This window comes from Lepidochelys kempii, chromosome 1 (assembly GCF_965140265.1).
Source record: "Lepidochelys kempii isolate rLepKem1 chromosome 1, rLepKem1.hap2, whole genome shotgun sequence".
Lineage (NCBI taxonomy): Eukaryota > Metazoa > Chordata > Testudines > Cheloniidae > Lepidochelys > Lepidochelys kempii.
In genome coordinates this window covers 217268262-217294040 of record NC_133256.1, presented here as the reverse complement: position 1 = coordinate 217294040, position 25779 = coordinate 217268262, and the positions used below count along the sequence as shown (strand labels likewise).

The 25779-nt window shown below is 50.5% G+C and overlaps 1 protein-coding gene across 5 annotated transcripts in view; it reads right to left on the bottom strand.

The window, feature by feature from the left end:
- ITFG2 (integrin alpha FG-GAP repeat containing 2) overlaps positions 1-24197 on the bottom strand; it is an 83719-nt gene extending 59522 nt beyond the window's left edge. For 2 of the 5 annotated variants that reach the window (XM_073314001.1, XM_073314019.1), the window contains exons 1-12: positions 23970-24197; positions 20193-20288; positions 19651-19692; positions 17415-17592; positions 16898-17037; positions 16125-16273; positions 14206-14300; positions 9305-9358; positions 4913-5004; positions 3295-3412; positions 2393-2566; positions 2083-2226 (exon numbers count right to left, since the gene is read on the bottom strand). In XM_073314001.1, coding sequence (XP_073170102.1) covers positions 2083-2226; positions 2393-2566; positions 3295-3412; positions 4913-5004; positions 9305-9358; positions 14206-14300; positions 16125-16273; positions 16898-17037; positions 17415-17592; positions 19651-19692; positions 20193-20288; positions 23970-24137 — 1450 coding nt within the window. In that variant the 5' untranslated portion in view covers positions 24138-24197. Of the gene's footprint in view, positions 1-2082; positions 2227-2392; positions 2567-3294; positions 3413-4912; positions 5005-9304; positions 9359-14205; positions 14301-16124; positions 16274-16897; positions 17038-17414; positions 17612-19650; positions 19693-20192; positions 20289-23969 lie in introns of all 5 variants that reach the window. The other 3 variants (XM_073314011.1, XM_073314037.1, XM_073314028.1) reach the window with 3 other exon arrangements.
- Positions 24198-25779: the final 1582 nt, after the last annotated feature.

The window sequence follows — 25779 nt, the reverse complement described above, 5'->3', positions numbered from 1 at the left end:
GCCTCCCATAGACCAGTTGATTCTTCCCAACAGATGATTCTAAGCCCTACAGCCCTGATTTCAGTTTGTGCCGCAAAACCCCAAACCTTCCCTGTCTATAGACTGCAATATTTTCAAAAATCAATGGGACTTGAGTTCTTAAGTCACTTAGGCCCAGACCCTTACAAGGTATTCAGGGACATAACCCCCACTGATTTCTGGGCCTTAAGCACTTTTGAAAATTATACCCATAATGCTGTCCCCTGTACCGGTTACATGGGGGAGAGAAAACCCTTTTTCTCTGTAGCCATGTAGCAGAGTCTGGTGGAGAAGGCACAAGATTTGGGAATTAGGAAAACTTACTTCTGTTCCCAGTTCTGTCACCGACTCCTTGGTGTGGCCCGGGGCAGGAGACTTTACCCCTATGTGCCTCAATTTCCATATCTGAGAAATGAGGAGAACCTTCCTTTCTAAAACACTTTGAGGTCTATGGACAGAACGTACTCATAGGAGCTAAGGTTTATTGTCTAATAATCAGATGCTCCACACCGCACCCCCACCCAAGTCTGTCTGTTCCAACCCTAGGCTTCTACCCCAGCAGGTAGGCATTTCCACTCTCCTGAAATGAGTGGGGAATTCAGTCTCCCTGCTGAGGTACTCAAGGGTGTTCTTCAGAACATGGCACAGCAGGAACCCAACAGCTTGTGGGATCCTTACATGTTATCATTTCCTGAGGGCTATCATTGAATTAATTATATTTGCTCTGAGTCAGATCCAAATCTCTCTGTGGTGGGGCGTGGGAGGAAAGCTCCATCCATTATGCATGTTAAATAAAACATTGCATGGATGAGAGATGATAATGGATGCAGAGCAGCAGGTTTGCCTGCTGGTCTCGTCTTAATGAGTTGAGACTGGCGCAGGACGGAAGGAGGCAAAGCAGTTAGAGATGTACAAGGGCTGGAGAGAGCAGAGCAGCGCCTGCAGAAGTTGCAGTGCCACCTTTCCCCATGTGCAGTGCTGGACCTGGAGTGGCATGCCCCCAAGCTTTGCCGTGGCAGAAAGTGGAGAGCCTGCTCCTCCTAGCTATTACACATGTGCAGGGCTGGAAAGCAAAACGATGCTCTTTCTAGCTGTCCCAGGGGGCCAGTGGTGGAAGGCTGAGTAGTACTATTGCAGCTGCTAAAGATGTGCAAGGCGCAGTGGCTGGTTGCAAGGCTGGTCATCCTCAGAGAACAAAGAATGGATTTGATTTATTGTCCAGTTCTTGACTGCTCTGTATAAACAGTCATCCCAGGGATGAGCTTGGCCCACAGTCTTTATGTGACCAACCAGAATGAGGGTTCAACTTTCTCCTGATTGCATTCCTAGCAGTTTGGGTTCCTTTTGCCAGCACTGTTGCTGGAGCTGCCTAGTTTTCCTCAGGCATCAGCCGCACACCTCCCTGTTATTAGTACCATGGGAAACAAATCAGCTGTGCGTGTGAATGGAAGCTGCTGCTGTGAGAGGAGGCCTAGGATCAAGGGGAGTGTCAGAACTGAAGCAGGGGTAATGCTGCAGGTCTATTTAGTGATTCAGGCATATGGACATGTGATAAAAAATCCAGAACAATCAAAAAGCCCTCTCTACCCCCAGCGAATCCCCCATTCATAAGCTGCTAGGAACTCAGGGGATCAGCTCCACAGGGACTGCACAAATAACGTACCAAGACTAGACTCAAGTTTGCTGCTCTCTGTTTTCCCTTCACAAGCACAACTCTTTGACCAGCAGAGAACATGGCTGCTGAGAGTTTAATTCTAATGGTGGCACCCCAGAGAACAGAAGGAACTGGACCCTCATTGCTTCAACTAAAGGGGCAACGAACTCACCACCCCTCAATGATAAAACCAGCATCCGAGCGCTCACCTTACCTCAGCCCTGACCTGAAGGCTAATTCTAACACAGTGGCTTGTCTGCTGCTGCTAGCTTGCTGGAAGCCTAGACTGACAAGGAGGGAAGGATCTCATTGATCCCGGATACAGACTGAGCTTGGTGCAACATGAATGACTGACTGTAGCCAACACCTAAAGAAGGGTCACTACTGTGAGAAGAGGTGCTATTACGTACACAAGTCTTGGGCACTGGTAGGGTGACTGGAGGAGTCTGCTCCAGCAGGGCCCCGATGTTGGCAAGGGCTGTTCTGTGGCTGCTTTTCTGGGAAGTACAGGGTCTTGTGAATCAGATCTTTGACAGCTGAGACATCATCTCCCTCTGTGAGTGAGGCAGAGAAAGAGCAGTATTACCACCAGTGAGAAGCGTTTTAGCCCCAGTAAGGTACCTAGGAGCCCCAGCTATTACCACCACGTACAGATCCTCCCATTATCCCATCGTCCCATCCCCCTTCTCGCTGCACGTCTGTAGACTGTGCAATGCTCACCCACGCCCAGCTGCTGCAGAAGGTCCCTGTATTCTGGGTTGGTCTCTAGTATCTTCAGCAGGTTGGTGGATTCCATTCTCTCCAGCTGCACATCCCAGTAGATGTAGATCTTCTGGTTGAAACTGACGTAAACCAGGCAGGGGCTGTTGTGGCCTCCTTTGCATGCATAGAGGCCTGGGAAAAGCCAGGGAGGGAGCCACCAGCAGTTAGTGAAGAGCAGAGGAAATGAAGAGGTAACTTGGGCAGACAAGTAAGGGGGAGGCCATGGGAGATCAGAAGGCACAGGATGGGGTAAGGCAAACACAATGGAGTAGCCTAACTCTCTCCTCTGTGCCCAACTGTGCTACTGATCTAAGATGGGGTAGAAAGTCTCTGGCTACCAGCTAGTGCAGTGGTGAGCTGCACTGCACTGAGAGACATGGACTCTGGTGTGCAGAATTTCCCTGATGGACCCTTAGTCACATGGTGGCAGGAGGAGGCTGGCTGTGCAGCAAGTGCCTGAGCAATTCAGCTGTGGGCAGACGTGCCTTTTGGGGGAGAACAGAGAAAACCAATGAAAAAACCCTAATGGGACAGGGCCTCACCAGTAGACTGCAGGGGCACAGCACCCATGGGGGGTCAGCAAGAGGTAAAAGTGGCACAGGGCGGCAGGAAACCTGTGCTTCTTCAGGGATGGATCTCCTAGCATCCCTCCCTCTCACCAGGCCTCTTCCCCGGAGCAATATGAAGAAGAGATCAGCTGGGCTCCCCACACAGTCACCCACCCAGCAGGGCAGGATACAGAATCAAGGGGCTTCTGCCTCTCCCAGCGCAGCAGTGACATAGTTCATGGAGCGCAGTCAGCAGCTCAGGTCACAGCCAGGCCTGCGCGTCTCAGATGCAGGCGCCAGCAGGCCACTCACCGGCACAGAACGCGCTAACATTCTCGTCCACTTGGAATCTGGCCACAGTCCGATTGTGGTCGATGATGTACGTCTGGCCATCCCAGGCGCAGGCAACCACCTCCTCGTGCCCGTTGCCCTGCCGGAGTCGGACAGGTAGGGGGAGTGGGGAGAGCTTTGATTAGCACAAGCGTCAGCCATCTAGAGAGATACACAGGAATCCCAGCAACCCACAGCAAGCAGCATCCATTCCTCCCCTCTGATATAACCTGTGTTTAATGCAGCATCCCAGCACACAGCTGGATAGCCTCCTGATAAGGGATACCGATAATCTGTTCTTAGGGAAAAGGCATCTGGGCTCTCCTGGCACCAGTGGCCTCTCTAGGTTCAGTCTACCCTACAATATAAACTATAGATGGCACCAGTCACTTCCTCCCCCGTCCTGTGTGCTCTCAACCCCTCATTCTCCCCACCGCAATCCTTGACAAGCATCCTGACCCCCTACTAGTGACTGCTTCCTCCTCCTTCCCCCACAAGAGCTTCAAACACTTCCCAGCTGCCTTATTCGCCTACAAGCATCTCAGTCTGAACCTCCTGCTGTGGAGGAAGAGTCAGGCTTTTGAGGGTTTCCAAAGAACAGGAACATAGGAATTACTATACTGCATCAGACCCAAGATCCATCTAGCCCAGTGTCCCGACTCTAACAATAGCTAGCACCAGGTGCTGCAGGAGAAGGTGCAAGAATGCTGGAGGAAACCTGCCCCATACAGGTCTTATTCTGGTGTCTAACACTTTAAGCCCTGAGGCACAAGGTTTAATATTCCTTCCAAATGTGTGGCATCATTAATTATAACTCTGGATGCTCTTGAGAGCCACATAAATGTCCAATTGCTTTTGGAATTCTGTTAAGTTCTTGGCTTGAACAACTTCATGTGCCAGTGAGTTCCACCGTCTAATTACTCATGGTGTGAAAAAAGTGCTTCCTTTTCTCAGTTTGGAATTTCCCATATTTTAATTTAATAGAATGTCCCCCCTGTTGTGTTATGAGACAGACACAACAGATCTACGTTCTCTAGGCCATTCATTATTTTACATACTTTCAGCATGTCCCCTCTTATCTGCCAAGGTAACAATCTCAATCTTTTAAACCTGTCTTCACAGGAGAGTTTCCCCAGGCCCTTGATTGCTCTCATCACCTTTCTCTGAACCCCCTCTAGTTCTGCACCCTCCTCCTGGAGATGGGGTGAAAAGTATTGCACACAATATCCACAGCAGACTACACCACTGATTGATACACTGGCATTATAATATTATTCTCCATCCCATTCCTTATTCTGCCTAACAAGAAGGAGCAAAATCATTCAACTCAGAGAACAGGACAGGCAGCAAGGAAGGAAGAGGAAAGACTATACAGTGTAATACTGGGCCCTCTGGGTCAGAGCCCAGCTCCTTAGCTGAGTGACTACAGTGCATGTGGTACAGGCTCCATTTTCTTGGGCTTTCTATGTGAACATGGGACAATCCCAGGATGCCCTGCTCTCTCTTCTGTGCGGGAGGTGGCAAAGAGGCTTTTCAGTGTCTCCACCCCCAGTCACCCTCTCTCAGCTCTGGTCTTTGCTCTGTTCACATTTACACTCACGGTAACATCCAGTTTTTCCAGAGCAAAGAGCTGGTGATCGACCTGCACAGACCACAGCAGCTTATCCGCCCCCTCCATGAGCTTCAATGTTCCTGAAGGGGAGAAGGAGACGCTTAGACAACATCTAACCACATAAGAACATAAGAATGGTCATACTGGGTCAGATCAAAGGTCCATCCAGCCCAGTATCCTGTCTGCCGACAGTGGCCAATGCCAGGTGCCACAGATGGAGTGAACCTAACAGGTAATGATCAAGTGATCTCTCTCCTGCCATCCATCTTCACGCTCTGACAAACAGAGGCTAGGGACACCATTCTTTACCCATCCTGGCTAATAGCCATTAATGGACTTAACCTCCATGAATTTATCCAGTTCTCTTTTAAACCCTGTTACAGTTCTAGCCTCAAAACTTCCAAAGGGAAGGAGTTTCACAGGTTGACTTGCACTGTGTGAAGAAGAATTTCCTTTTATGTGTTTTAAACCTGCTGCCCACTAATTTCATTTGGTGGCCCCTAGTTCTTATATTATGGGAACAAGTAAATAACTTTTCCTTATTCGCTTTCTCCACACCACTCATGATTTTATATGCCGCTATCATATCCCCCCTTAGTCTCCTCTTTTCCAAGCTGAAAAGTCCTAGCCTCTTTAATCTCTCCTCATATGGGACTCATTCCAAACCCCTAATCATTTTAGTTGCCCTTTTCTGAACCTTTTCTAATGCCAATATATCTTTTTTGAGATGAGAAGACCACATCTGTACGCAGTATTCAAGATGTGGGCGTACCATGGATTTAGCGCCTTGGATCTGCAGGGAATGGGCGGGAGGGGGCAGTGAGGGGGCTGTGCTGCCAGGGGTACTTTTCAGTATTTGAATCAAACATGCTCTGACCCTGGGGAGGAGGACATTTGAATATGCCCAGGCCACCTCAAGAATTACAGGCTTACTCTGTTTATAGCTGAGCAGACTTCAGAGCAAAGCAAGGTGACGTGCCAACATCCCCTATCCCTATGATATGCAGCAGAGCCTAACCCTGTGAGAATATCACTGGGAACCGTAGTGTCCCCCAGCAACGTGCTGGGCCCCATCCAGAGGCTTCCATCTGCAAATTCCCAGGGACAGGCAGCCCTGTAGGGCAGGCTATGGTTGACACACAAAGTGCTGTCTCTCATCTCCGGAAACGATGATGACCCATTAGCTTGTCAGCAGTAGCTGGAGATTCAGAGGAAAAATGGCAGCAGCTCTGATAATTGGATTGAATTCTGAGACAGCTGGGAAATGGACTGAAATGCTTTCTCAGAATAAGATACAGACACACAATGAGCCCTAACATCTCAAATCAGACACTGCTTATGCCAGAGGTTCTCCAGCTGTGACCCATGGATCCCTGGGGATCTGGGGAGCTCTAGCTGGGGACTGCAGAGAGCTGGCTGATCACATGGAGCTGCCTCTCCTTTATGTTCCCAGCTGCCAAATTACATTAAGAGAAGCTAAAACACACTTGATACTTTCCTAACATTTCTCTCCCATGTCAGCAATTGCTGTAGCTGGCACAGGGATGTTGCTAGGAGATTGTGACTCACAGAGGAGGTGTGTCTGTGAGACAAAGCACGGAATAAACACTAATTAATTCTCACAACACCCTGTGGAGTCAGTAAGTATCATTAGCCCCACTTTACAGAGGGGGACACTGAGTCTGAGGGAGGTTAAGGGAGTTGCCCAAGGCCACACAAGTCAGTAGTAAAGCCAGGATTAGAACTCAGGACCATAGCATAGTCAGCACGTCTCTTCCATGACTGCTGGGCTCGGCCAGGATTTAGGGAGACCCTGCACAGTGACTTTAGCTCCCAGACTGGTGAACTGCCTAAAGAGCCAGCGAGAATCACAGGATCCTGTCTGTATCCAAAAGCTTCAATACAGAATCCCCTCCCTTTCTATTTATCACACCTGAATCCTGTCTCTTCTTTATCACAGGGGACATGACAAGGGAAACCTGGCTCCCAGGCCCATGCTCAGTCCACTACACACCACTGCCTCTGCCACGACTTCATTTACCTTGCTGCTTTTGGCAGCAACCCAACCACTGCAAAGAGTGTCAGGAACATGCCTCCCTGCTCTTTTCCAGAGGCTTTCAGAGATGGCATTATTTGTATGGCATTTCAGCTTAGTGCGCAAATGGACTTGGAAGTATGCCAATGTAGTAGAAGAGAGCCTAAAATATAAGCCCGTGTATGAGAGGCCTGGTATGAGGCCTGAGCTAAAGTAGCGGGCAAGCTTTGCTGATATAAAGCAAAGTTAGCAGAAGTCAGGCTGTCAGCAAATGACAGGCGCTGCCTGCTTGCAAGCTCACATAACCTGGCCAGAACAGGGCGGCTATTGCAAAAACATTCCTAAACAGTGCTAGGCACAGAGTGCTCATGAAACGCAGTCCAAAAAAGTGGTACCAGAACATCCCAATATCAATGATGGTACAAAAACATTCCCCAAAAATAACAGGAACACATTGACCCCTCCTAAATATAAGGTCAGGATAACAGTGTAATAAATAGAAATGTATAAGGTGATGGTTGGTAACTGGCTACGTCAGAGGGTATCAACTAACTATGTTAAAGGGGCAATATGTAACTTGTTTATACGGATATATAAAATGGTGTCTCAAAAGGAGTGTCTTTGGCCAGCCTAGGGGGCAGTGGAAAGTCCCGCCACTGACTGAGCTGCGTCCATTGTCATGGGCATACGTGTTTTAGTATCCTCATAGAGTCTGCCAGGTACTATTACTTTGCTTCGTCGACAATAAACCTGGCTGGGTGCCTTCGTACCTTAATGGATCTTGTGGTCATTGAGCAGTTCGCTTGAGATCTGCTGCGCCAGCTGTCTGTGCAGGGCTGGGACAGCACACAGGGAAAACACACACATGCAGCCGAACATCTAACAACATTGGTGATCCTGACCATTAAATTCTGTTAATGTTGGCGTCTCACACAGGGAGTGTTAGAGCAGTGGATTGGGAGTCAGGGGATATCTGGGTTCTTAGTCTCACCTCTCCTAAGAACCTGCTGTTTGATTTTAGGCAAGTCACCTGCCCTCTCCAGAGCGCAGTTTGTCTATTTGTGAAGTGGATTTAATACTTCCCTCCCTCGGCAGCTTTGCGTGGCTTCAGCAATTAATCTTTATAAGGTGCTTTGAAACCCATGGACGCAAGGTGCCCACTAGCGAAGTGCAGACGACTGCTAGGAATAATTCATTGAGAAAAAACATTTCCGTTTCCCTGTAGAGAACAAACCCCTGGAGCAAGGCCTTGATTCAGCAAGAAACTGGAGCACATGCCTAGCTTCAATGGGACTGCTCACGTGCTTAGAGTTGGCCTTGTGCTCACACACCTGGCTGAATCAGAGCTTGGCTCTCTGGTGATGCCTCTTCTCTCAGCTCCTGTGGGCACAAGAGCAAAGGCCTGTGCAGGGAGGGGTGGGGACCTTTAGCCCTCTCCCCATAACATACTCACATGAAAGCATGTATTTGAGATGAGGACAAGGAATAATGCCAGCGCAACAGCCTCGACGGCCAAATCCTCCTGCATGTCTCGAAGGCAGTGCTACTCAGACCTCAGTGGTTCACGAGCCAAAGTAGTGATCAATATTACCCAAAACAGCCAGAGTAGTGTGAATTCATTGTATCACTTACTATAGGACTTTTCATATTTGAACAGTATGACGGGGAAATATTTAGCGTATATTATTCTCACAGCAAATAAGTCAATAACTTTGCGCAAGTTGATAACTTAATTGGTTAATAACATCATAAAAGCATCCTGATTGGTTAATAATTAAATCATACAGGAGACACATGAGCCACTTGCGGCTCCCGAGGCTCAGTCTGAATATCACTGCTCTAAGGGTACTTCAGAGGCCTGATTCCATCCCATCCCAAATCCAGTAGCACTGAGCCTCCGGTGTGCCCTTAGAACTACCCCCATGCTTCTGCTCTGGAGTGGTAACAGGCCTCAGCCAGTGCTGCCCAGAGGATTCAGGGGGGCTGGGGCAAAGCAATTTCCAGGGCCCCTTCCACAAAAAAAAGCTAGTTTTACTGCCCCAAGCGGCGAAGGAAAATAAAAAAAGAAAAACCCAAAAAAGAAGAGGGCAGGAGGACCAGCTGCCGAATTGCCACAGAAGACTGAAGCAGAGCAATTGAGCTGCTGCTGAAGTGCCCCCAACGAGGAAGAGAGGGACTGAAAGATCTGCCGCCAAATTGCCGCCGAAATTGCCCCCGCCGTCTGCGGGGCTCAGGGCCCGGGGCAAATTGCCCTACTTTACCCCCCGGGCAGCCCTGGCCTCTGCTACACCCTGGCAATCCCTTCTTTCCTCTTCCCTTGATCCAAGGGCAGCAGTGGGGCTTACCGTCCAGAGTGCAGAGGGCAAAGAGGCCCGAGCCAGCATCCGCTTTAGTGCAGCCTGCAGACACAGAACAGAAGCACATGTCATTCATGCCGCTGTCTAGCCCAGATCTCAGCAGCAACATTTGGCTGTAGCCTCCCTAATCTCTCACCGTCGGCCCACCATCCCGATCGCCTTCTCCCCCTCTATATGGAGCACCAGGGCTGTGGTCAGGCAGGGTGTGACAAGCTAGAGGAATCTGCTTCCCCTGCTCTCCTGGAGGGATGGGTCACTGTGGTACAATCTCCTCTGACTCTTTGGAGGGGGAGGACCAGCTGAAAACACCACAGAGGGTGAAGGGGAAAGGAAGGGGTTCAGTGAATCTACCCTCCCAAGCTGAGGGTCCTTGTTGCAGTTTCTGGCCTTTTGCATCCCCCCTTTCTGATTCCTCTCCCTGGGCTTGGCCAGTATTTTGATCTGCTATTACACACAGTCCTGCCCACTCCTAGCCACTGATCACAAGGCCCAGAGAAGCCTGGATTGGCATCTCTTCTCCCCCTACCCCCCCCCCCCGCCAAGGAGGGAGACCTTCCCTCCTGGCCTGTCTCCCTCTCAAGGGCTCTGTGACAGCGGCAGTTTCAAGAGGAACCTTTAACATGGTCCACCCCCTTCAGCTGGAGTTGCTACCCAAAGCCCACAGAGGGGAGGCTGAGGGTGGTCAGCGCCCAAAGAGCCCCGCTTGACTGTCTCCCCACTTCTCCCCAGAATTGTGACTTAACAACTTGAGCTGGAGATTGCCCCTTAGTTAAAGGGCCTGCATCAAGCTAACAACAGTGAGTCTGACTCTGCTCTCACTGACGTTGTGTAAATAAGGACTATTGAATGTTGCTCCACAATACCATCGCCAACCCACACATGTGGCAGACTTTGGACAGAGACTGGGAGGTGGAATAGCACTGGTGTTGCAGGAGGGCCTGAAGGTATCTAGCCTGAGATGTTAGGAGACATTTCTGCCCAGCCTTCAAACTTTGCATAATGGTTATTTACCACACTTTCACCATCTTGTTACTATCCTATTTTCTTTATCTCTTTCCTTCCCTTGTAGGGCATCCCTGGCTATTACAAAGCAATGAATTTTAAACAGCTAGTTTACATGTAAGTGGGAGTGGGACTGGCTGGTTTTGCTCACTGATCCTAGGATTCCCCATGTAATGTGAGCTGCAGCTACAGGTCCATGGGTGCCTGTGGTTTAATCGCCTCTTTTACACTCCCTTGTTTCTCCAGAAATGCACAAGTGCAGGCAGCAGCTCCGCTGGGGAGCAGGAGAGGCCTTGCAAATATACGTCCCCTCCCCCCTGTCCTTGCCCTTGAATGCAGCCTGGTGCTGCGGCTGGGGGCATGTGGGGAAGGCCACAAGGTGGAACAGGATCAGCTGGCTGTATGGGAAAGTGAGCACAAAGCACTCCCAAAGGCAAACGTTGAGCAAATCTGCAGAGGAACGCTGTCTCTCCGGAAAAGCTCTCAGTCCCACGCCACTGCCAAGTTCCCCCCAAGTCTGCAGTAGGGCAACACTCTGCAAAGCAGCCTTGCTCCCTCCTGACAAGCACTGGCTGGATGCTTGGGAGCCCCACTTTACCAGCTGATTGGCTGGTTGGACACAGCTACTCAGTGACTTTCACATACTGTGCCCATGTAACTGAGTGCCATGATACACAAAGGCAAACACAGCACCATTCCCATCGTCCGCAGGCTGGGCAATGCTTTTATTTTTAAAAGGCAATGCCAGGAGGGTGGCATGAAAGGGGCATATGTCTCTCCAGGGAATCTAACCATGGAGACTGGCACTGTTAAATACTGTAACTGAGTGGGGTCCCTTGGGATACATCTACTCAGCGAAAAAAGATCTGCAGGAGCAAGTCTCAGAGCCTGGATCAACGGACTCGGGCTTGCAGGGTTTGCACTACGGGGCTACAAATAGATGTGTAGATGTTCGGTCTCGGGATGGAGCCTGGCTCTGAAACCATCTATTTTTACGCCATAGCGTTAGCCCGAGTCAGCTGACCTGGGCTCTAAGCCGCGCTCCCGTGGGGTTTTTTTGCTATGTAGATGTTCCCTTGGAGACCAGCTCTGCTGTTGGGATCACACCAGCCACTTACACTATCTTTACCCAGCCACCCAGCTGGAGAGGAAGTGCGGGGCAGTTTGCTAAGGATGCCCATTTTGACTCAGCCACTTTCCTTCTGCAGCTCACATCTTGTCTTACAGATCCAACCGGTGTAACTGCTAAGCCACCTACTGTGCGCATGGGGAGAATCACCCTAGAAGGGTGCGCAATTGCCTAGTGATTGAGGTTTAACACCCACTTTACAGAGAAGCCGCTACTGACACAAGGAGCAACTTTGGTGCACCCAGCTCTCTGCTTCTAGACAGCGTTGCTTTGTGGTTCTCCCAGCCTGGCACAACGCTGTTTTGTCTGGGTGTCTAGTACTTATATCCAAAAACCAAGTTGTCATTGAAAAGACAGTGACAGGATAAGCAGGGTCCAGTTGACTGGGGGACTGCACAGATTACATGCTGATATGTAGCTTCCCGAGAGCCAGCCAGTGCTGATATGTAGCTCCCCCTTCTCTCAGCCACCAGGTAACTATGCAGGAACACAACTTCACTGTGGGAGACTGGGACACTGAACTGCAGCACCTTTGCTGGCCAGCCTGGGGGCAGGGGGGTGTTAGCTAACTACACACACCCCAGCAGGGAGACAAGACTCTCTTTTGGGTAACAGCTCATGTCAAATAAGCAACATTCTCATGTACAGTCACATCAGGGTTTGTAAAGTGATACTGAAAGCCAGGTAGGGCTGGACGCCGAGATGTGTACTGACAGAAACCACTTCCTGAAGCCCCTTTACAAAATGTAGGTCCTTAGCCCCTAGCAGTTGGCACTGCTCTGACACCAGGGATCCTTGTCTCCCCTTGTTCTGCACGTCTCCCTTTGCCAGCAGGCTCCACCAATCAGTACAAGGTCCGGGGCTTTGCATGCAGTGAAATAACTGATTTCACGTCCTGGTGCTCCCAGTACTTGGAGCAGTGTTTGAGATGCTGAAAACGTGACAGGCCGAAGGGGAGCCCTGCGTGCTGAGATCAGGGAGGATTTGATGCTGAGGATGCAGGCACCCCTCACTGCTCCAGCTCCGCAAAGCACCCCACACCTTCCTCAGACAGCATGGTTGGGGTTAACCCTCTCCCTCCCGCACAGGGCAAGCGCAGCAGTAGAGAAAAAGAGAATGTGACTTGCCCTGACAATTCATGCCTCCTTGAGCACGGCCCCCATGAAGGAGGGAGTCTACAGCAGCTCTGCTAGGCTGGAGTCTAGGAGAGGGAGCCAAGGACCAACCCACAGAGCACGCAGGAAGGTGCGTGCAGCTAGAGGAGAGCCGGTGGCTGTGTGTGAGGGATGGTTACACAGAAGGGGGTAAGAGGAGCCTGCAGCTGTCCAGAGGTTGGACACGGTGGCTACACAGACCAAAATGGGAGGTGCAACTGCGCAAGGACTGGAGCATGGACACTGCCCAGGATGGGACTGGGGCTGCGCAGGGTAAGGGAAAAGTGGGCTACAGTTGGGCAGAGGTGTAGGACAGGGGCTGCTAGGAGGGAATGTGTGCGGCAGAATGAGGGTGGCAGATGAACAGACTCAGTGGACAGGATTGAAGCTGCTGACGTGAAGGCACGAGGGTGGCACAGGCTGAGCAGCAGGGAGCACGAGCGACAGCTGCACAAAAGCAGGGATCAAGGACGATGTTAGCATGGGAGTAAGCTATACTGGGTGGGAGATGGGAGCGGCTCCAGTGGAGGAAGCTGCAAAGGGCAGGGCATGGGGGCTACAGAAGAGTCTAATGCAGGGGTGGGCAAACTTTTTGCCCCAAGGGCCACATCTGGGAATAGAAATTGTACGGCGGGCCACAAATGCTCACAAAATTGGGGTTGCGGTTCGGGAGGGGGTGAGGGCTCTGGATGGGGATGTGAGCTCTGGGGTGGGACAAGAAATGAGGAGTTCAGGGTGCAGGAGGGGGCTCCAGGCTGGGGAGTGGGGTGCAGGGGGGGCTGAGGGCTCTGGCTGGGGGTGTGGGCTCTAGGGTGGGGCTGTGAATTAGGAGTTTGGGGTGTAGGCGGGTGTGCCGGGCTGGGATCGAGGGGTTCAGAGGGCAAGAGGGGGATCAGGGCTGGGGCAGGGGGTTCAGGCGTGGGGAGGGGCTCAGGGGTGCAGGCTCCAAGCGGTACTTACCTCAGGCGGCTCCTGGAAGCAGTGGCATGTCCCTTCTCTGGCTCCTATGAGGAGATGCAGCCAGGTGGCTCTGCACACTGCCCTGTTCACAGGCACCACCCCTGTAGCTCCCATTGGCTGTGGTTCCTGGCTAATGGGAGCTGCGGGGGTGGCACTTGGGGCAGGGGCAGCATGCAGAGTGGAGCCCCCTGGCTGCCCCTATGCGTAGGAGCCAAAGCGGGGCCATGCCGCCGCTTCTAGGAGCCACGTGGAATGGCCTCCAACCCTGCTCCCCATCTGGAGCGCCGAAGCAGAGCAAGCCCCAGACCCCGCTCCCCAGTGGGAGCTCAAGGACCAGATTAAAACAGCTGGCGGGTCGGATCCAGCCCACGGCCATAGTTTGCCCACCCCTGGTCTAATGCAAACTGTTCAGCTATCGTAACGTCCTGGGGCCAGTCTGTAATTTGGGAGCTGGCTAGTGTGGACCAGGCTTCCCTCCAATTTTGTGGCCACCTGCTAGGTATTCACTTCCAGGAATCTGATTTGCTCCTGGATTTATTTATTTAGTTATGTGACATCCCCATCCTCTAACAGAATCCAACAGAATCAATAGCTGGAAGTCTATGGTCTCAGCCCTGTGCACTGCTGCAGGCTCTGCCTCTTACCTCGGCCAATGCTGCCAATTAGATGAGTGGAAACGTTCTTGTTATGAATCCTGCCAGACGTCTGGTGAAGGATAACATCCCGAACTGGGGCCTCCCTAGAAAGAAGGGAGAGATAAGAGGGGAAAGGGTTAGGGATTCCAGCCAGAGAGAATCCCGGAGCGGCTCCCTAGTCACTGACCTTGAATCCCAGGGCAGGAATTTTTACACACACTGATTTCTGGAGACTGCCTCCTGTCCCAGCAGGGCAGATGGGCAGGGGAGATCAGTCCATTGAGGGGATGTTTCAGTCACTAAGAAAGCACAGGGTTTTCAACTACCTGACTGTATTTATTTGCTGATAAATACCTGGGAAGGGCCTATGTGACAAATCTGAGTGCATACGTGCATCATGGGGAGGGAAGGAATTAACTAAGAGCCTTTCTGAACCACTCACAGTTATATTGGACAAACTGGAGAGAGTTCAGCGGAAGGCAATGAAAATGATTAGGGGGCTGGGGTACATGACTTACGAGGAGAGGCTGACGGAACTAGGGTTATTTAGTCTGCAGAAGAAAAGAGTGAGGGGGGATTTGATAGCAGCCTTCAACTACCTGAAGGGGGGTTCCAAAGAGGATGGAGCTCGGCTGTTCTCAGTGGTGGCAGATGACAGAACCAGGAGCAATGGTCTCAAGTTGCAGTGGGGGAGGTCTAGGTTGGATATTAGGAAAGCACTGGAACGGGTTACCTCGGGAGGTGGCGGAATCTCCATCCTTAGAAGTTTTTAAGGCCCGTCTTGACAAAGCCCTGGCTGGGATGATTTAGTTGGGGATTGGTCCTGCTTTGAGCAGGGGGTGGGACTAGATGACCTCCTGAGGTCTCTTCCAACCCTAATCTTCTATGATTCTATGATATTGGCGGAAAAAATTAGACACCTGAGAAGGTGCTGAGAGACAGCAGAAAAGCCAAGGGAATACCAGTTTTCAGACAAGGAAAGGAAAGATCCTGAGAGTCACCCTCGCTATAGAGTCAGAGAGTTTAAGGCCAGAAGAGACCACCAGTTCATCTCGTCTGACCTCTTGTGTATCCCGGGTCACCAACACCACCCAGCATCTGCACTCTAAACCTAACAATCGAAATGAGGCCAAAGTCTTTCAGCCGTCAGGAGACTAGACTATTGTGTGCCACTGGCAGGGACTAGGCCTGAGGCCCAGAACAGCAGAGAAATGATTATATTATAAGGCGGCCTTTTATTCACTTGGGAAATTGGCTAGGTAGGACACAAGAAGGTTCTGGAGGGAACAAGCCTGCCCTGGTCCCAAGGAGACAGACTGGATGAACGAATGGGGCTTTTCTGTTTAACTCCCAGGATTCAATTTATAAAGCTTCCTTTTGACACCTCTGGGAGCATGGACAACAACAATAAAAACCACAAGAGAAAAGTCCCACCTTGGGGCTGTAGATTCAGAGGGCTGACTGGGCTTCCTACTGGCTCCCCCTCCCACTGATCAGGCCCCCAATGAGCCTCCCTCCCCTTATCTTGGCATTCACTTGGCTTCCATCCACTTCCGTCAACTCAGCACCCAAGCTTCCCCAACTACTTTTGGATCTTGCAAGCCATTTCCTCCACACCCCAGTGGAACCTCCTTGCCCGGCACGCAAACGCATGATGCAGGGAGCAGAGCCAGAGCGTTCAGTCCATAGCAGAGCAAAGCAGGGAGCACTCAAGCACCAGGGTTTTGGGGGTGAAGATAGATGGGCTTACAGCACGTGGATGCTCCCAGAACAGGGGTAGGAGTAGGAGGGCAGGCAGTGAAGGAGGATGCAAAGTAAAGGGGGCAGATGGAGTGTAATCATCAATCAGAATGTGGTGCAACCATGCCTCCTTGTGGCAGGTCTGTAAAACTGCACCTCTGTCTGTCCCATTGGATCCTAACGCCCACCTGCTGGTTGCAGAGCTGTCTCCTCCCTCTGCTAGGGGCTGCTGGTCCGGCTTCCAGGTGCAGAGCAGGATAGCGTACCCACAGCCCGGCTGGGACACCATCATCTCGGGGGCACCATCAGGGCCCGGGTTCACAGAGAGGCTGTCCACCTGCACCAGCCCAGGAACAGTAAGCAGGATTGTGAGTGGAAGGACTGTACACTTCCCAAAGGGAGGGAGAGAGGGAGAGAGTGTGTGTGTTTGCGTGAGTGTGAGAGAGAGAGTGTGTCCCCAATCACCCCCAAGGCAACAGGCTCTCTGGAAAAGCAGGTTTCTGCCAGAAAGTCGACAGGCATTGAACTGAGTTCAACAAAGGAGATGACATGTCCAGTCCCATGTTGGGAGACACAATCCTTTTTCCCCAAAAGAGAATGGAAACACTATAGTGGGTTGCCAGTTTTGGTTGGCTGTATTCCTGGAGGTTTCATCACATGACATAATCTTTAATTAAAGACTCCAGGACAATCCTGGAGGGTTGGCAACCTTAGATTCAGGGAGAGCAGAGCAAGGTTAAAGCAGCTGACTGGACACCCAATCACCTGCACTTGTCAGCTGCCCTGCACACACCGCACAAACCCTGGGGGGGAAATTCACTCCTGACGCACCCATTGCTGATCTTTTGTTCAGAAGACTGGGGCTTGGCTCCTCTTCCTTTGGAGGGCTCTGCTCTTTGGGAGACCTAGCTCCTGAAGTCCATACTCAACATACCTCCATCTAGGGCACCCTGCTTCCTACCTGCCCCTCCAGCAGCCACTTCTTCAGCAGCACCAGCTGGCCGGTGATGTGGTCGGAGCTCTCAGACAGGTCCTCCCAGCGGAAGGCTCGCACCACACGGTCCGTGTAACCCACCACCAGCTCGAACTTCCCATCTCCATCTGCAGGGGACACAGGGAGACAACAATGGCTTCCATCAAGGCATCACAGTCCCACTGCCTGCAGGCACACTTAGCACAGAGTCACACAAGCGTCCGCTGTACCATGATCCCAAAGATCCTTCGGGCTCAGATACCACAGTGAAGGGCACCTTAGAAAAATCTCAGACCTCCTAGCTCCCCAACAGCTCATGAACTGCAGCACCCCAAAAGCCCCAAGATCTTCTCTCCTCTCTTCTAGGGCTAAGATGGGTTGGGTTCCTGCTTCCCTCATGTCCTGGTACATGCACTGCCCTGCTGAGCCCCTTGCACCTGTTCTACTCTTACCATCGCCATGTGCTTGAGCTCCTGCTCTGCCCCCTTCTATCCCACATACTCACCAATGTCGTTGATCAGCATGACCTTGGTGTTGGCAGGAATGTGCTGCTTGAACACCGGCTTCTGCTCATCTGCCAGTGGGGGTTCATGGTGGCCAGACGCATCTGGATGCTTTGAGGGTGGAGGAGTCAGGTCAAACAGATGAAACCAGCCCTCGGCACTCACGGCAACCACCAGATTCTGAGAGGAGAGGGGAGTCCTTGAATCAATAGAAGAGGTGGTGAGATTGCCTGCAACAGTCCCCCATGGGGGCAAGGGCAGGGCCATCAAGATGAACTGTGACTACACTGCGAGCTCTGTCTGCAGGGCCAATTGTTAGTGTTTGGCTAGGTGTGGTCAGTGCAGGGCTACTGCGCCAGAGCCAGCTCGCACTCACAGAGAGATGTCTGGAAAGAACAGAGCAGTGCAGCAGAGCCAAAGCATCCAACCGTCTTGGTCACCTTTGCCAGACCAAGGGCTTGCCTGCACTTGAAACGCTAGAGCAGTGGCACCGCTAGAGTGGTGGATCATATTACAGAAGTTCTGTATTAAAATCACAAATGAGTTTGATTCCCCATAGTTTAAATTCCAGGGTATTACTAATTAAGAGGTCTCTTGGTTTTTGGTACTGTTTCGCTCCCTCTCTGTGTGAAACTTGCAAGTTGCTAATTGCGTTAGTACATTCTAAGACAGAGTCTGTTCTCGAAGCAATTCACAGAGAGAGACTCAAAGCAATACTCTGTAACAACCCAGCATCCCCGCCCTTTTGTTGTATTAACAATTGTGATTAAAATAGAGAGAGAGGATGTATGTGGAAGGATCCTTGGTGTGGATAATAACCGAATGATCAGGGAGGTGCCAGCCTAAGAATCCAGTGTCCATCGGCTGAAGAAGGCGTCAAGTGGAAATAACCAAAGGATCCCCGGACAGCAGACTAGAATCCACCCAACAGCCTCAAGAATGGGAGAACCAAAGAACAAGATAACATCTAGCAGCACGGAGCCGTCAGGAATGTGCTCTCTGCTGATTGATTCAGCAACAGCATGATGAAGCAATTCCCATAGACTGGCATAGGAAGAAATTCCTATAAAAACAGACTCTAAAAAGTGAGAACTTTGGGGTCTGATTCTGCAAACCAACTTCCAGGAGCATCAGATGAGCAACTGACAAGGCCCTGCTCCCTCCTCATGTCCAGGCCACCTGGCCAGTGGCTTGGCATGAGCAACTCTAAGGCTGGTAACTATGATAACAACTTTGCAGAACCTGTGTGTGTGTTTGTATGAATGAATGTGTGAATAAATATGAGATTGAATGGAATGTTATAGCTATGATTAACTGCTTACTATGATTCTTTCTGTATTCACAATAAATGTGGTATTTTGTCTTTTTCCCTTCAATAAGATCTTGCTGGTTTTTATTTTATTGGTATAACAAGAGCATCTAGTGTATGCTACCTAAGCTGGCAGGAGGGCTTCTCCCATTGGTGTAGGTAATCTACCTCCCCAAGATTTAGGTCAACTTAACAACATCGCTCAGGGGGTTGAATTTTTCACACCCGTAAGCAACACAGCTGGGTCGACCTAACTTTTTAGTGCAGACCAGGCCTAAGTCTTCAACTGTCACAGTCCCTTCCTATTCATCACACTCACATAGTGTGACACTCTCTCTCTCTAGTGTATAATGGTTCATGAGGCTGCTATAGCACTTAAGCCATAGAACGTGAGTTTAGATGATGGGATCCAGAGGTCCAGGTTTAATTCTCCCAGATAATGGCCCAGCAAGAGCTGTCTTATTACACGGACTGGAGTCTGCAATGGCGCTTGGGCTGCTCTGCATCTCAGTCTTTGCAAGGGCCAGTTTAAGTGCACACAAGTGAATGGCAGGCAGGCAACAGCTGCACCACAGGGCCCAGCACAGTCAAGTAGTACACATGAGGATCGGGTGGGACACTCCAGGGTCAAACATGCCCATACAGGTTAGATGCACTAGTCATTGGCAGGTCACTTCCCTAGTAAGGTGTTGGTTTGCTTACTCATCAGGCCGGTCTGTGGCTCATACAGGACATTAATTGAGGGACAATGTTTAAACCAGTAGCAGTGCTAGCTCTCTCAGAACCCGGGAAGAGCTGTACGGCAAAAGAACCTGGGGGACTCTCCTCCCCACTTAAAACGTGCTGCAACCCCAAACAACTGCACATGTCAAAGGTCAATCTCCCTCCTCCAGTGTGAGTATTGCTGCGGGGGAGCCAAATGCCCTCACCTTTCCTCTATTGCACACGTCCCCAACGCCAACGCAGGTGAGCTGCAAGAAAAGAGAGGGACTTCAGAAACCAAGAAGGAGCAAAGAAAACATACATCAATACTTTGGGCTAAGCCTGCACTAGTGATCCTTCAGCCCTCAGGATCGTCCTCAAAGTCAGCATCCCTCTGGCTGAGGACCTGTCTAACCTCACTCCTTCAGGCAAAGGAGTGAGGCCAGGCCCAATGGCAGAACCTGGCCTTCCCACGCAGAGCTTGGGGGCAAAACCCTCTGCACACGGGGGAAAGGATGAGGATGGAGGAGGGAACAAGAACTTTCTCTTGAGTGGCTGTTCAGCACTTTGGACAGTACTGCTTGCCCAGAGTGTGAGAGCCCAGGATTGGGGCGGGGAGCAGGGTCTCTGATGCAATTGTGCAGGGCCTCAGGACCAGCCCTGATGCCTTCTTCTCTGAAGGCTTTCCATTCCCACATGGCATTCCAGGCAAACAAACAGCACAGGCTCCAAAGAACGCAGAGGAGTGGCAAACTCTGCCCCAACAGACCATTCCTTGGCAGGAGCGCACGGCCCAGGGCTTGCTATCGTCATTCTTGTACACGCAGAGTTTCCCGTTGGTGTTCCCCACCACTAGCTCGTTCAGCTGGAGAAAAGGGAAGAATGTTAATGATGGGAAATTCACACCCACCCTCATCATCCCCAGGAGGGAAAAAGAAACCAGAATTCAGATGTAAAGCTGCAAAACAGGAAGCAGAAAATGGAAAAGAAGAGAGAAAAGGGGAGATCAGAGATAACAGGAGAAGGAGGGAAGAGCAGCAGCAGTAGAGACATAAGATAAAAGACAACATTCTATTCCAACGGATAGTGTAGTGGTTAAGGGGGTTCCCTGGAGCCCCTTATTCAAATTCAACTATCAGGGAAGATTTCCCTGTCCCTCCCTGGACATTGTTAAATCAGCCCTGTCATAAATATAAAGGGAAGGGTAACAACCTTTATGTATGCAGTAATATAAAATCCCTCTTGGCCAGAGGTGCAGAATCCCCTTACCTGTAAGGGGTTAATCAGTTCAATTAACCTAGTTGGCACCTGACCAGAAGGACCAATGGGGAAAGAAGATACTTTCAAATCTGGGGGGGAGGGGAAGGGGGGAGCTTTGTTTTTGTGCTCTGTGTGTGTTCTCTTGGGAGACAAAGAGAGAGACCAAGCAAGTAATCCAGCTCCTACTGAATGATACATCTAAATTACAGGAATAGTAAGTAATAGCAAGGAAATGTGTTAGAGTATCTTTTGTTTTAGCTTGTGAATTTTCCCTATGCTTAGAGGGCAGTTTATCCCTGTTTTTCGTAACTTTAAAGTTTTGCCTAGAGGGGAATCCTCTGTGTTTTGAATCTGATTACCCTGTAAAATACCTTCCATCCTGATTTTACAGAGGTGCTTCTTTTACTTTTTTTCTTTATAATAAAGGTCTGGTTTTTTTTTTAAAGAATCTGATTGGTTTTAGAGTCCTAAAAACCCAGAGATTTGGTCTGTGCTCACCTGTACCAACTGGTGAGGATATTATTCTCAAGCCTCCCCAGGAAAGGGGGTGAAGGGGCTTCAGGGGAATACTCTGGGGAACAGGAACTCCAGGTGGTTCTTTTCCTTGAATCTTTGTCTAACTCACTTGGTGGTGGCAGCGAATACCGTCCAAGGACAATAAGGGATTTGTGCCTTGGGGGAGTTTTAACTTAAGCTGGTAGAAATAAGTTTAGGGGGTCTTTCATGCTGGTCCTCACATCGGTACCCCAGAGTTCAGAGTGGGGAGGGAACCCTGACAAGCCCCATCAGAGATTACATCCTTGGAGCTGTTAAAAATGCTTTATAAAACATTTGTCCAGTGTATTGGAGTGGGACTCAGAAGAGCGGGATTCTACAACTGATGTACTGTGTGACCTTGTGCAAGTCACTTTGTTGCTTTGTGCCTCAGTTTCCCCTCCCGCTCTCTGTTTAGAGTGTAAGCTCTTTGAGACAGGAACTGTCTCTTTCTCATGTACAACACTCAGCACCAAGGAGCTCTGATCTCAGTTGGGGCCTATCAGCACTACTGTAATATAAACAAATAATACTTATGCCTTTGGAATGGACTAGAATACACCAAGTGGCAGGGATTTCAAAAATATCTCCTGGGGCTGGCCATTCCCTACAAGCTCTCCTGGCCCCGTCCAGTTATGTGTATTGCATTATGCTAGGAATTTGCTCAGTATAATTTCCACGAGCAAAATATAACTATTGCTTAGAAAGGGTGTGACGGTGCCCCCCATAAGGTTTTATGAAAATATACTTATGAATGTATATATGACATAACTAGAATGAGTTTTATGCTACATATGCCATGTAACATATCTCTGTAAAGGTTATGATCTACTGAATCTATTAATCCTATTTGTATGCATGTATCATTTTTGTATTCGAAGTTATGAATTTTGCCTGTGTACTTGTTTGATTCTGAGTAGGTTTTAGTGAAGCAGTTGGTCAGCTTCCTGAGAAAAGACTATTCTCAGTAAGTGTCCAGTCAAGAAGCCCTTAAGCCAACAATGAACTTGGAGACGCCAATCCACATCTGGGCTTTCCCAGGAATGTGGCTTGGCTGGTAAGGAACTCAGTCACGCATGGACATGTGACTTGCCCAGGTGACTCCAAAACTCCATTTTGCATAGGAGAGAGGAGGGGGTCTCTACCCACAAGATAAAGTCTATTTAAACCCCTGGGAGACCCCTCCATTTTGTCTTCAGCTGGCTAGAGAGAGAGCCTCTCCACCCCCAAGGATACCTGAAAGAAACTGGAACAAAGGACAGTAACTACAGGGGGTGTGAGTGATTGCTGGACCCAGACTAGAAGGAGACTAGTCTGTAAAAGAGAGCTTACTGGAACTGGTGAGGTTTTATCTGTATTCAGTTTGATTAGACATATACTTGTGTGTTTTATTTTATTTTGCTTGGTAATTCACTTTGTTCTGTCTGTTATTACTTGGAACCACTTAAATCCTACTTTCTGTATTTAATAAAATCACTTTTTACTTATTAATTAACCCAGAGTATGTATTAATACCTGGAGGGGGGGCAAATAGCTGTGCATACCTCTCTATCAGTGTTATAGAGGGAAAACAATTTATGAGTTTACCCTGTATAAGCTTTATACAGGGTAAAACAGATGTATTTGGGGTTTGGACCCCATTGGGAGTTGGGCACCTGAGTGTTAAAGGCAAGAACACTTCTCAAATTGCTTTCAGTTAAGCCTACAGCTGTTAGGGGATTTGGTTCAGACCTGGGTCTGGGTTTGCAGCAGGCTAGCGGGTCTGGCTCAAACCAGGCAGGGCACTGAAGTCCTAAGCTGACAGGACAGGAAAACAGGAGCAGATGTAGTCTTGGCACATCAGGTGGCACTCCCAAGGGGGTTTCTGTGATCCAACCCGTCACAGAGGGCGGTGACCATTAGTTGCCAAATGAAGCCACTGCCTTCTATAGTTTTGATTAGAACAGATAGTTTGTGTTTAAGTAGGGAAACAAATTACATGTTCACGATGACCTGTGTTGCTAAGTGGATAAGCTCCTGCATTTTGTACGAAGTGAGTGTTTTCAGGGTCAGTGGCTTTGTTCCTGAATAGGAGTTGTAATAATCAAGGCTGGTGGTCACAAATTTCACTCAGGGAGCCTCATGGTGGCAGCTGACCAAAGTACCCCACTGCAGTAGGGTTTGTTTGCTCCATATTAGATGAGAGGAACAGGAGTGTTTGAACGGCGTTCCTGTGACCAGACCAAGGGTTTGCACTGCTGCGGTCTGACCCCGGTCAAACTGGGGCGGCACAGGATTTGTGTTGAGGCTGCCACCTCGTACTCCAGAACTCGTCTCTAACCCTTAAAGGTGTGGAAATAATGGTCCAAATGTGAACTGTGTAAACCAGTGCAGCCCCACTCATGCCAAGAGGGTGTCAGCTCTCACAGTCAGCAGGTGCCAGGGGGAGGGCAGTGCAGAGAGGGTGCCAGGGGGAAGCCAGCACCAAGCACCCAGGGGAAGGCAGCGCAAGGAGGGCGCCGGGGGAGGGCAGCAGAGGGAAGGCAGCACCGAGCAGCGCAGCGCAGGGAGGGTGCCCAGCGCAGGGCAGCACCAGGGGGCGCACCACGCGGCCCCCGCGGGCAGAACCCCTTATGCAAATACCGAGCCAGACCCCGCCCACTCCTCCGACCGATTCCCACAGCTGTTCGCGCGCTCGCCCGACCCTCCCGCGCATGCGCCCTGTACATCACCCTCTCCGCCTTAGACTCCAAGCCCCGACGCCTCTGGGTACCGTATCGTTATCGGCGTCTCCCAGGCATATGGCGTGGGGGAAGAGGCTCCCGCTGAACTCGAGCGCCACCCGCTGCACATAACTGACCGACCGCATCTCCCCGGCGACCATAGAGATGGTCTCTCTCTCTCTCTTGGGCGGGCCGACGCTCCGGCTCTCTATGACCATGGGGGTGCTACGGAGGCTCCACGGGCTCAAAAAGCGCACCGAGGGTGGGGGAGAAAGCGAGGCGTAATCACGTGACGGGCCGGTCCCTGAAAGACTCGGTTCCAGCCTGTGGTCGGGCGGGGGCAGCAGAGCCGGGCTCTTGGAGTCCCGCAGCCAGGGGAGGGCGGGGGCCGAGCTGTCCTCCCTTCCCCCCCGCCCCCAGGCCAAGGGGTGGGGGTCACCTCTCCAGCCCCACCTGCCCTTTGCGCGCAGGGGTGGGGCCTACAGCCTGAGCCTGGCTGTCACAGGGGTCTGCGTAAAGCCCCAGCGCCTGGAGTCAGGAGATCCAGGGCAGCTCCCGGCTCTCCCTGGAAAACCAGTGCTGGCTGTGGAGAGGAGCTTGACGCCTCACCATTGGTGGTGCAGAAGCCAGGGTGCAGCGACCCCACTAGCTGTTAAGGTTTAAAAAATCTCATGATTTGAGAGCCAGTCTCAGCTTGTGGGGGCTCGACTCGTAAGTTTTGAAGAGCAGGGCTTAGTGATACCAGGGTTTAGGGACTCGCTGAGGACATCAACAATGCAGGGGAAGGGGGGATGAGAAGGGAAGAGCCTAGCTCAAACTCTCAGATCCCAGGCTGAATCTGACAGGCTCGCAGTTAAAAATACGTCTCTTGTTACTTGTAAACTGAGCACATTGGCTCTGGAGTCACCGAGACCCACAAATCATGGAGCCCCGTGATGCCATTTTTGACACTTGTCGGCGCCCAGCTTCAGTTCAATATAAAGATGAGACCCTGGTGACTCCAGCTTCTGGCATGTAGTGCTCCATAAGGCTACTCACAGAAAGCATTATATGTTGGAACACTGGACTAGAAAGCAGGAAATTAAAATTCCCAGCTCTCTAATTTGCGGCATGACCAGGGGCAAATCACAAGTCTCATCCCCAACTATAAAATGGGACGGATACTTACATTCCTTTTTAAAGCACATTGAGGTCTACCATTAAGATGCTTATGAGCTGTGCTGCAGTCACTACAGTGCAGATGACTGAAATCTCCATCTGCATTGTCCTGTGGTGGAAGCAACTTCTCTGAGCAGGTGTAGTGGTACAAACGAAAAGCAATATACAAGTGCTATTATAAAAGATGGTAGAACTCTGTTCCTGTTTTGGGCTATGGATCCTGTGTAAAACTTCTCATGCTGAATTTGTTACATAATCAGCTCTGTGGAGGTGCATGCAGGTCCAGAAACTCTGAGTCTAATCCAGGCAGTGTTCATATTTTACAGGTGGGGAAACAAACCCTGAGGCCCAAGACCATTGACTGGCTGGATGGCCTTGACCTGTCTCCCCACCTTTAAATTGACGATACCTATAGGTGTCTTTGGTGAGGAAGGCGAATGACATACAACCAGAAATTCTCTTTTCTGAGCTGTCTTTATGCTTGTGGCACATCACACAAGGCCAACAGAGCAATTCTTCCCTCAAACCACTCATTCAACCATTAAATGTGTCAATATTCAAAACCTTCCAAGGGGTAGGGACACTGTGGGCCCAGTTCTCTTACTCCCACTGCTGCAAGCAAGGAGGAGTTAGCGTCACTGAAGTCAATGGAATTACAGAATAGTAAGTGGGAGGAGAAGACTGTCATATATCTCCAATGGG